Source organism: Mandrillus leucophaeus, unplaced genomic scaffold (assembly GCF_000951045.1).
Source record: "Mandrillus leucophaeus isolate KB7577 unplaced genomic scaffold, Mleu.le_1.0 Scaffold1262, whole genome shotgun sequence".
NCBI classification, from domain to species: Eukaryota; Metazoa; Chordata; class Mammalia; order Primates; family Cercopithecidae; genus Mandrillus; species Mandrillus leucophaeus.
Window position 1 is genome coordinate 52,622 of NW_012101010.1, and position 12,691 is coordinate 65,312.

The 12,691-nt window shown below is 34.6% G+C and overlaps 1 protein-coding gene across 1 annotated transcript in view; it reads right to left on the minus strand.

The window, feature by feature from the left end:
* Positions 1-12,691, minus strand: part of LOC105533577 (protein furry homolog-like) — a gene marked incomplete at its 3' end in the record, with an annotated part of 196,171 nt that overhangs the window by 52,064 nt on the left and 131,416 nt on the right. Inside the window, exon 4 of the mRNA XM_011972049.1 lies at positions 2,029-2,228. Within this exon, the coding sequence (XP_011827439.1) occupies positions 2,029-2,148 (120 nt within the window). The remainder of the gene's footprint in view (positions 1-2,028; positions 2,229-12,691) is intronic.

Consider the following 12,691-nt stretch of genomic DNA (forward strand, 5'->3'; position numbering starts at 1 on the left):
TGGCTTGAAAATTGCTGAGGACAGGTGATGGGTCCCAAGTGTTCATTATATCATAATAGTTTTATATATGTTTGACATTTTCCATAATAAATTCTTAGATTTTTTTAAAGTTGTTCCCTTTCTTACTGTATGCTGTTTAAATTACTAGTGTAGTAATTTATCTTGTAATTCAGAGACCACTGAAAAAGAAAACTAACACTCTGTAGCTTAAGCATATTTATAATCAAATCTTATAATCATGAACTCATGCTATAGGCTTTTGCAATCCCTACTTCTAAAACAGAACTTTATATTAATAATGTATATGCTTTCTATATATATACTATATATACATTATACAATATACACAAATATATATACATTAGTACAAAAATAATTTGTTATGTGGAAAGCAATCATGGGATGATTTAAATTGAATATAAATATCTGCACAATTTTGAAATATACATTTGGCTATTATAATGTATTAGATCCCAGAACACATTATTTCATAGACGCTTTCCTCAGAGTACTTTTCTCTACTTAATCACTGGGAAGAAACTCACCTTCACAGCAATTTCAAGGCTACTTCACTAAGAAAATAAGAGCACTGACAATACCACCTTCAACTTTCTTCCTGCCCTATCCTCCCTTCTGTTGTTTCCCTCTCTTATCCTTTTAAGGAACTGTAACAGGCTGAGCAAGTATACAGGTTCTAAAGCCAATATATTATTGTGCCTAACTCCTTAGTCAGCCGTAACAAACCCTCTGAATCTCAAATTGGTGGTGAGTAGCTATCCCTAATTCAGTTGTGTAAGGAGTGAGTTTCAGCTGTTACATCCTTCACCTTCCTCTTAATTACCATCATCCTACATTGAACCTCCACTGTGTTCTTAGTACATCACATACTCACTTCCTTCTAGCCCAAAAAGTAACCTAAACTGTCACTTCTATAAGGTGGCAGAGAGTTAAAGTTACTTCCTGTAGTTATATCAAGAAGGTAAAACTGTTCTGTTTTATTTCTGCTTATTTCCAAATCCAATAACCACTTCTCTCAATGTTCATTGTACTCTGCTGCTCTACATTATTGGCAATAATAATTCTATATTTTCTTTCCCTTGAAATCATCGTCTGCTCTTGTGGCTTCAATTTACACCCTCATATAGATGATACCAAAATCTGTAGTTCTAGTTACCATCTCTTGAGTTCTCAAAAAGAACTTCCAACTACCAATCAAGCAACTAATTCCATGTGGTGAGATTACCAGTATCTCAAGTTTAAGGTACACAAACGAAAAATTATTTTATCCACCTTTTGTACCCAAAGATATTCCTGTGTACTTTACCAAAGTAAATATATTATCAACTTTACTAACACTCCAGAACATCTTTAACCCTTAACTTTCACTCAAAATGCCCCCTATTTACTTGTCAAGTCCTATTGATTTTCACTTCTGTTAATTCTCTTACTTTCTTCTGTAACCTTTTCTACTTTTAATACCATAGTTCAAGACCCCTTTCATTCCAGCCTGAACTATGTACAATAGCTAAATAGTCTCTGCTCTCAATGTTTTCTCCCTCTATTGTTCAACCACCATATTATCCATCACAATAGCATTCACAACTCTTCAGAAACTGACTCATATTTGTTTACAGTCTTTCTCTTCCCTCCTCCTCATCATGGGCTCTAATCAAATAGAGCTTCTCACATTCTCCAAGTATGTCTCATACAATACACATGTAAAAATATGTTCTCTTCTTTATTATAAGTTTGGCTGTGATCTTAGTGTTAACTCACAGTATATCCTAATTTTCCTTTATTTCCTATGTTTTATCTGTTTCTACAATTCCCACTGTTGAAGTTCCTTTTTGTTCTTTTGTGACCTGCAGTAACTTATCAAAGTGGATTCTAAAGTCGGTGCAGCTTTCTATATCACCACTATCCCTTAATATTTTTTCAAGTATATTATTTCCTTTGAAAAATCTGTATTATAGTGGCTAATACAAAAGTCAAGAAAATATTTCAGATTTATAGGTCAGCTCTACTCACCAAGGGTTCAGCCATTACAACTTCAATTTTCTTTTCAGCTTGAACAGCAAATTCTGCGAAAAGGCTCTTGATGACATATTCCCCAGGTTTGACATCTGGGTCAATCGTAATGTTTGACATGATGATGTTCTTTTCTCCCCAAGTGGAATGAAAGTTGGAAGAAGCACAGTACTTATTCACTTTGCTGACTGGTGCTGAAGCTAAAAGTAAAAGAAACAAAAGAACTCCACTTTAATAATCAACTTAAGAGGCCTACCATAGCTACCCTATTTCCTTTGTAAGCTGCCTCTAACCCTCAACCAGTTCTCCCAGTCTCCTCTACCATAGTCCATTTTGTCTATTTCACTTGTCACTTTCTAACATACTAACATATTTATAATTTAATTACATATCATGTATATTATGTACTGTTTCTCTCTCCATCCTACTAATGTGAAAGTAAGAACAGGGATTCTCTTTTTGTTTTTGTTGTTGTTGTTCACGGTAAATCCCAAGTATCTAGAACAATGCCTAACATAGATCAGGTGCACAGTATTTACTGAATGAATGAATGGATTCTAATCAGAGAGTCAAATGCAATAAAGGAAATAAAACAGATGTGAATAAATGAAACAGGAATGGGACTGGGGAACTGAAAAACAACACTAATTTGGAAAATATGCTCAGTGAAGACCTCACTGCAGAAGCTACATTTAAACTCAGGCCTAAATGATTTTTCTTTTTTCCTTTTTTTTTTTTTTGAGACGGAGTCTCGCTTTGTCTCCCAGGCTGGAGTGCAGTGGCCGGATCTCAGCTCACTGCAAGCTCCGCCTCCCGGGTTTTCACCATTCTCCTGCCTCAGCCTCCCGAGTAGCTGGGACTACAGGCGCCCGCCACCTCGCCCGGCTAGTTTTTTGTATTTTTTAGTAGAGACGGGGTTTCACCGTGTTAGCCAGGATGGTCTCAATCTCCTGACCTCGTGATCTGCCCGTCTCGGCCCCCCAAAGTGCTGGGATTACAGGCTTGAGCCACCGCGCCCGGCCCTAAATGATTTTTAAAATGAGGGAGCAAGACAAAGCACCAGGAACAGAAAACACAAGACTAAATGTGCCTGGTTAAAAAACAGCAAGACCAGTATGGCTGGCGCTCAAGGGAAGAAGCAGAGGTGGAAGGGGATATGCGATAAGGTCAGAATCAGTAGTCGGGGAGCAAGTCACAGAAAACAATTAAGAACTTTGTAAGAAAATTAGATTTTATTCCAAATGCAATTAAAATTCAGTAGAAAGCATTAATATGGAGAGGGATAGGATCTGGCTTTCTCTTTATAAAAATCTCTCTGGCACCTCTGGAGAATGGATTGAAAGAGGAAAAATGTAGACCCAGGGAAGCCATTACAGAAATCCAGGTGAGATAATCGCAGCTTGGACTAAGAGGATGGCAACAGCACAGGAAACAAAGAAAAGTATTTAAGACTTGTCATATATTAGTGGGTTAATCAGTGAAGTGAGACAAGGGAACTAACGATGACTCACAGCATTTTTACTTGAATCGCTCAAAGGATAGTGGTGCCATTTACTCAGATGGAGATGACACGGTGCTGGCAAATAGTAAGCTGCATCAGGCTTGGCCCCAAAAGAAGACACACCACTGCATGCTGTGTGGCTTCACCTACTCTGTTCTTCTGACTGCCTGGGCAGCCTACTTGACTTCCTATATACAAGTTTTCCAGTCACCTCCATATCGATCCCATATGTTGATATGTTGATCCCATATCCTCTAACTTCAGCTTATGTTGCCTTTTTCAGCTTAGAATATTCATGGAGAATCTGCAAGTCTGTGCTTCTCCACCTCAACCTGAACTCCAGAGACTGCCCTTGAACCCCTTCCTTTAAAGAGGAAGCAGAACACAATTACTTAAATACTGACTTCCTGTGTTTGCGTCTATGTGTATATAACTATAGGATAATAAATTTGTTCTAAATACATAAATTCAAAACTTATTAAAAACTTTTTCTGTCAAATTAAAAAAAAACCTAGTCTACCACATAGGTCAAAATACACAAATCTGTAAAAGTAATCTAAAGAATATCACAAACTGGTAATATTATATCTAAAATAAGTATCTTTGTATCATATCAAGTTAAAATACATTATGTACTGTATTCTAGAACTAAAATTATATAATAAAACAACTCAAAACAAAAACTCATAGTCCTCTGAACACAGTGTACATTATTTTAAACAATGACCTGTTTGTTTACTCTGTTTCATGATCCAACATTGTGTATTATCAAAGAGGGAATCTGTTAACAAATGTCATTGTGGAAAAAAAGAAGAGCTCTCAAATTTTTAAAAAATTATTTTGGATCATTAAGAGTACTATAATTTAAGGTAGTGGATACAAACTATATCTTTTCCTTTAATTAAGATTCACAAGGTTTTAACAGTTACAAAGTTTCTCTAGCTTTAACTTTACAGTAAATGTAACTAAACAAGAACCTTGTAACTAACCTAGTACTTCAATTCTAAATTTTAATGAAGTAAAAACTTTTAAAATGACACTTTAGCCTTTAAACATTTTTCCTACAAAGAAAAAAACTTTACTTAAAATGAGTTCACAAGTAACTTGCCTTTACTGTTACTTTCTTAAAAATAAAGCATAACCAAATATTCCTAGGTATCATAATTGCATACATTAAAAAATTTGCCAATAAAGCCAAAAATTTTAGGCAAACCTTTACTTACAAGTTATCTGTCAAGATAAAAATATTTCATTTGATAACTCAAATTTTTATGGAAAAAACAAATGTTTTTGATTAAATAATTTATTTAAATTTTATTTCTTCGTAGATGTTTAATAAATGCTTGTTGAAATTATTAATATAAAAAAGTAATAATGAATGAATCTACTGATTGAAATTTCAAACTAAATTTCAAATTTTATTTTATTCAAAATAAATTATTTTTATAATCTAATAGAAACAGAATGCTAAACAGATCTTTGAAATTACATTATCAAAAAATACCAAATGGCACAGGAAAGTGTTCAAAATACAGTATTAGGTGAGTAAAGATCCTAACAGTATGTATATAAAACCAAAGTAAAATTAGACAGCAGGAAAAAATATGTGGGCATATAATAAACACACAGTTAATCACTTTTGTTTCTACACACAAAGCTGCGATGAAATCAACTAGCAAAACACCCATACCCCCAAACTGAAATAAGGACAAGGACATGAGCAAACAAGTTACAAACAATAAAATGGAGGAGTCTGGTAATATTTAATTTCATTAATATTCTAAACACAAATAAAAATCAGGTAACATTTTTCATCAAAGTTGTCCCCCTCAACTTTATATTTCGTCATAATGTTCAGCCTTAGTAAAGACATGTGAATTCTTTTCATTTTCTGCTAATAGGAGAGAAACAGGGATGATCACTCCAAGCAGAAGAAGAAAGGCTAGCTTCCATATAACTAGATTAACTTAAGTTACCTGACTGCTTGCATTAAATACCTTATAATGCTAAGTTGTAATATTTCTCTACATGCTAAACCAAAATTTTGAAAGATTTATGTAAGCCTATGAGAGAAGAAAGACATAACTGTTAAGTCTTAAGACTGCAATTCAAGCATTGAATTACAAACTGGAAAAACCTCATGTCGTATTAAACATACTTGGAATATAAATCTACTAAACTCTAACTGCTAATAATAAGAATAAACCAGGACCTGAATAATTAAAATTTGGGAATCTAAAAGTTAGCATTCCTGCTCTGTCTCTTAAAGCTCAAATAAAAACTAAATATCAGTATTTTTGGATGGCTTACGCTCTCCATAGCACTGTATTTAGTATATTTAATAAAACAATTGTCTTTTTCACGCTGATGAGACTCCTAAACCATTACAAAATAAATTTAAATTCAGTCAAAAAGAAGAGAAAAGTGAGAAGAGAAATAATGTATAATTCTTACAATTAGGTGTGTTTGAGTTCATTACAGCAGCAGATCTCAGCTTTTTTCTGACTCCTTTATGCTTTTATACACAACATTCTGAATAGTAACAGCCCTCAAAATACACACTGGTTCTCAACAATTGGGGTATTTTAAAATCCCTACAGGTAGATGTGGTCTAAAATAACCACAGTGAAGACTGTGGAAGCTGCCTCTAGCTTCCTCATCCCCAAGAAGAGGTCTTTAAGGATTTAAAAAAAAAAATCTTTGGGCTACTACCTCATAGCCACAAACTTACATAGGTACATACATATTATATGCATATATTTATAAATAGATTTACATAACAGAAATTTTTACATAACATACAATTGCTTAGTATTATAATTATTATTTATACACCATATTGTCTAATAATAAAAATTTTGATGACTACCTACAAAAGAAAAAGTAGAAGGTAAAGGCTTTGGAACAAGAACAAAAGTAAAAAATATCTGTGACTTTACAATCAGATACCATCTCACGCCAGTTAGAATGGCAATCATTAAAAAGTCAGGAATCAACAGGTGCTGGAGAGGGTGTGGAGAAACAGGAACGCTTTCACTGCTGGTGGGACTGTAAATTAGTTCAACCATTGTGGAAGACAGTATGGCGATTCCTCAAGGATCTAGAACCAGAAATAACATTTGACCCAGCAATCTCATTACTGGGTATACCCAAAGGATTATAAATCATTCTACTATAAAGACACATGCACACGTATGTTTATTGTGGCACTGTCCACAATAGCAAAGACTTGGAACCAACCCAAATGTCCATCAATGATAGACTGGGTAAAGAAAATGTGGCACAAATACACCATGGAATACTATGCAGCCATAAGAAAAGGATGAGTTCATGTCCTTTGCAGGGATATGGATGAAGCTGGAAAACATTCTCAGCAAACTAACACAAGAACAGAAAACCAAACACCGCATGTTCTCACTCATAAGTGGGAGTTGAACAATGAGAACAAAGGGACACAGGGAGGGGAACATCACACACTGGGGTCTGTTGCAGGGTGGGAGGCTAAGGGAGGGATAGCATTAGGAGAAATACCTAACATAGATGACGGGTTGATAGGTGCAGCAAACCAACATGGCATGTGTATACCTATGTAACAAACCTGCATGTTCTGCACGTGTATCCCAGAACTTAAAGTAAAATTAAAAAAAAAAAAATCTGACTTTAAAAAGCAAGCACAAAATTTTTAGTTTAGAAAGCAGCCTACCCCCCAAGTTAATTCGTGTATATCAACAAACTTCTTCTGAAGCTTATATGGAAAGGCAAATAACCCAGAACAGCCAGCACAATATTGAAGCAGAAGAAAAATGTCAGAGGACTGACAGGATGTGACTTCAACAGTAATCAAGACAGTATGGTACTGGCTAAAGAACAGACTAACCGATCAATGGTATAGAATAGAGAGCCCAGAAACAGATCCACACAAATACTATCAACTGATCTTTGACAAGGAAGCAAAGGCAATTCAATGAAGAAATGAGACCTTGCCACAAATAGTGCTGGAACAACTAGACATCCACATGTTAAAAAAGAAAAATCTAGATACAGAACTTATACCTTCCACAAAAATTAACTGAAAATGGATCACAGATCTAGATGTGAAATGCAAAACTATTAAACCCCTAGAAGATAGGAGAAAATCTAAGTGATCTTGGGTTTGACGGGTGACTTTTTAGTCAAAACCATGATCCAGGAAAAAAAAAGTATTAAAATGAAGCCTCGAGCTCTGCAAGACACTGTTAAGGGCATGAAAAGACAAGCCACAGATTGAGAGAAAAAAATTGCAAAATACATACTTGATATAAGACTGGTATACAAAATACATAAAGTACTCTTAAAACTCAACCACCAGAAAACAAACAACACAAGTGAAAAATGGGCACCAGATTTAATACACCTTACCAGAAGAAGACATACAGATGGCAAATAAGCATATGAAAAGATGTGCAACCTCATATGTCTTCAGGGAATTGCAAATTAAAACAACAATGATACACTACTACATGCTGATTAGAATGACTAATGTTCAAAACTGACAACACCAAATGCTGGTGAGGACATGGAGCAACAAGGACTGTCATTAATTACTGATGGGAATGCAAAATAGTACAGACACTTTAAAAGATAGTTCCGTCATTTTTTTTCAAAACTAAACATATTCTTACCACACGATCCAGGAAACATGCTCCCTGGTATCTACCCACAGGAGCTGAAGACGTACGTCCACAAAAAATCTCCACATGGATGCTTACAGCAGCTTTATTCATAACTGTTAAAACTTGGAAGCAACCAAACTGTCATTCAGTAGGTGAATGAATACACTGTGATATATTCAGACAATGAAATATTACTCAGTGCTAAAAAGAAATGAGTTATGAAGTTATGTAAAGACATGAAGGAACCTTAAGTGTATATTTCTAAGTCAAAGAAGCCAATCTGCAAAGGCACATACTGTATGACTACAACTATATGACATTCTGGAAAAGAATCAATAAAAAGATCAAAGATTACCAGGGCTTGGGAGAAGGGAGGAATGAATAGGTGGAACACAGTATTTTTAGGGCAGTGAAACTCCTCTGTAGGACAGTATATGGTAGATACATGTCATTATACATCTGTCAAAACCTACAGAATGTGCAACCCAAAGAGTTAACTGGAACGTAAACTTTAGTTAATAATAATGTTTCAATATTATTTCATAAATGGTAACAAACATACCACACTAAAAGGCAGAAATTGGGAGTGGAGGGAGGGTATATGAGAACTCACTATATTCTACTCAAGTTTTCTGTAAACCTGAAATTATGTTAAAAAATAAAGCTGATTAATTTACAAAATAAAAGCCAAAGAAAAGAACAACAAGCCTATCCTATCCCTGTCAGCCACAACCAAAGTGCCTGGGAAGAGTGAAAATAAACAACAGCTCAAGCTGGAGCTTAAAACAATAACATACTTGGATCACACTCAAAGACAGTTCACAGTTTATAAGTCAATTAAAATGAAAATGTCAAAAACACTGATTGGCTTATATGGTAGACAGATTACAAGTAGTAAACAAAAAAAGCAAAATCAGCATTGGGGAATAAGAGCAAATAGCAAATTTCAATTTCTGGTGAGGTCAGTTTAACTGGTGTCAGTACTAGACCTTTCAACTACCTATCCAGAGGAAAATCGTACATTTGAAAGCAACTGATGTGAAGAGGAAAAAAGGAAATATAAGTAATGTGTATGCTGTGTGTGTTGAGAGTTGTAACAGAAAATATCATTTGATGTACAGATATAGCTTATCAAGAGCAGAGAGTGGGCTTTAGAAGGCAAGGATACCTCAAAATTCCTCCATGTTAGTGAAAAGCATACCAGATGCTGTTTATTTCCAATGGGAACAAAACATAATTTAATACATAAAATATTATCTTTTTAGTCTAACAAATCTATTCTTATTTCAAGTAATATGCTGGTAAATGGCTCTCTTAAAAACAAAAGAAAACAAAAGGCAGGGGAGAGGGTCCCAATTTGTAGCTTTTGCCAATATCCTTGGTATAAATATTCACACCCCAGAGGCTCTTAAGCCATTAATGGCTTAACGACTGGGTTGTAGGAATTAGATCCAGAACATTACTCCTAGTTATAGTGTATTTATGATGAAGAAACTGACTCCAAATTAAAGCTACTGTCACGTGGGAGTGGCAGCGCTGGAACACAAACTTGGGTCCTGGTTGCTAAGAACTTTCCCATCAATAACTTCATTTCTTCCATAATCACCAAATGCGGATGGATGCTTCTCTGCTTTAAAGGTCCAAATTCTTATCACACTGTTTGCTTAAAATAAATATTTCCCAAATCTAATATTTTGGTTGTATCTTCTAATTCATTTGCATAAAAAGAGCAAAAAAGTCTCCCCATTTTGATTAACTACTTACCTATATTTTAATTCTTCTTCAGTTCGCTTTATTTGTTCCATTTAAATTTGTCATCCAGTTGTAACTTACTTGAGCTACTGATACAAAATAAAGATTTTATCTTTTTTCCTCAATATTTAATCAATTCTCTTGGGTTCATTTACTGAAATTCTGTCACTGATTTACTCACTATCATAAACTAAATCCATATTCAAATATGCTTTTCTAGGCTTTCCATTCTGCTCATTAAAAATCTGTGTTTGTGTTAGTACCAGACTTTTAATTGTTACACCTTTATAATAGGTTTTGTTATTTGTAGAGACAAATATTCCTATGTATTCACCATCTTCAGCTATTGTCACTCATACTTTCAAGCTTACACATACCTTCACAAACTTATTTGAAAAAAACTTGACATCTTTATATTATAAAACTTTTTGGCTTTTGACACACCTCCATTAACTCATCTTCTTTTGTGTACCTAGAGAAAAAAAATGTATACTTTCCTTCAGAGGAGAGATCTAACTCTTATTAATTCTATTCCTAAATACTTTATATTTCTATTTTGTGCAAATGAAATCATTTTCCCTCACTATCCAGTTCAATGTTTTTGCTTCTGGTTCCATTTCAATGGACAGAAAAATTATTACTTCTGCTTGTTCTTTAGACAGCTGTCCCTAAAACGTTTATTTATCCTGAACTATTCTCATTGAAAAGAGTTTCTAAACATAGAAGTCCTACGACATCTTTGGCATATGTCCAATGTTTTTTACTTGAAGTCTACTACAGAAGTATCACTTATTATAAAGCTCAAGAAAAATGACATATTGTCCCAATAATCCATTATTCACTCAGCTATAATTTCCTTTAGGTTATTATTTTCTTGTGCTTTTTTGGTAACCTTTGGGAGCTCAGCTAAGAAACTATTCTAAAAACCTAGAGATAATGAAATATTTTAAAAATGTGCATGGACCTGGGAGCCAGAAGACAAGGGCTCTAGATTTGACTTGGCTACTCATTATCGTTATAATCTTGGTCAAATTTAACCTCTTTTGCTTCCCTTCTAGCAAATTAACAAGCTGAATTACATTGCAACCATGAGTATGTGTAAGAACAAGAATGTTGTTTTCATTTTTGTTCTCCACTCCTCCCCCCATATAAATATTCACTGCCAGTGAAAAAGCTATTGTGGCTGCCTTTCTCCTTGAGCTGGAAATGGACCTGCGAATCAACATAAAATAGTCCTGTAAACACCAGAATCCTGCAGGACCTCATCCAGCAAACATACCTGGACCCAGGGACTGGGGGAGGTTGACAACTACATAGAGATGTGTAGCCCTTTTCTCTGACTGCTATGAAGTTGAGCAGAATCGAAAAAGATGGGATAAGTCCTCTGTAGCTCAGAGGGTGACATGATGAGAAAAAACAAGAAGCAATGGGGCTCCCTCCTACTATCTTAACAGGCTGTTAACTGCTGCTAACTTCGGCTACTTTCCCTTCCATCACTCTTGGGATTGCTTCTTAAAAGACAGTAGCAGTCTGACCTACACTCAATTAGCAAACAAAGTAATATAAATGTACACCTAATGGTATCCAGCAGCCAGAGACAAAGAAAACAAATAAAATATTTAACAAACATCAGCAGCAAATAATATAGGCTTCAAAACAAACCTATTTCGATTAAAAACACAAACTAAAGTGCTGATTTTTGCCTTGCTATTCAACACCATCCTGGAGATTGTAAGTAAATGAAATAATATTAAAAAATTAAATCACTGTTACCAACATTAAAAAAGATATGAAACTTTATTAACTAGCAATAATCACCTAGAAATAGAAATTGATTTTTAAAAAAACTTTTATTCGCAAAAATAAAATCAGTAGAAAGAAATTTAATAAGAAAAGCATAGGACTTTATACAGAAGAAATGACAAGCACTTCTTAATATAAAAGATATAAAGGAAGATCTGAACATGTGGAAAGACATAGTCATAGATGGAAGGATTTATCATGTGTCAATTTTCATAAAATTAATATATTAATTAGCAAAGCTCCAACTAAAAAAAATTTTTTTTTTTTTGATACAGAGTTTTGCTCTTATTGCCCAGGCTGGAGTGCAATAGCATGATCTCGGCTCACTGCAACCTCTGCCTCCCAGGATCAAGCGATTCTCCTGCCTCAGCCTCCCAAGTAGCTGGGGCTACAGGCATGCACCACCATGCTGGCTAATTTTGTATTTAGTAGAGACAGGGTTTCTCCATGTTGGTCAGGCTGATCTCGAACTGCCGACCTCAGGTGATCTGCCTACCTCGGCCTCCTAAAGTGCTGTGATTACAGGTGTGAGCAACCACGCCCGGCCATCCAACTACAATTTTGATACTATTTTGTCTAGGTTTATTGGATAAATCTATATTACAGTATAGATGGAGGAATAAACACTCAAGAAAAGCCGAAAAAGCTACTTTAAAAAATACAAAGAATATTTTTTGAAATTAACTATAATCAGAACATAACTATAATCAAGATATATATCAAAACATAGTATGAGTATATCAGAACACAATATAACAATAATCAACACAGTAGATACAAGTGTAGATAAATCAGATAATTTTTTTAAAAAAAAGGGAGAGAGAGAAAAGAGAACCCCCTGCATTACAGAGTAAGAATTCACATTGGCAAAATTAGAAGGGAAAAGATTATCTAGTAATAATGTTGAAACATTTGGCCATTCATCTAAAGAAAAAATAAATATACTATACTCAAA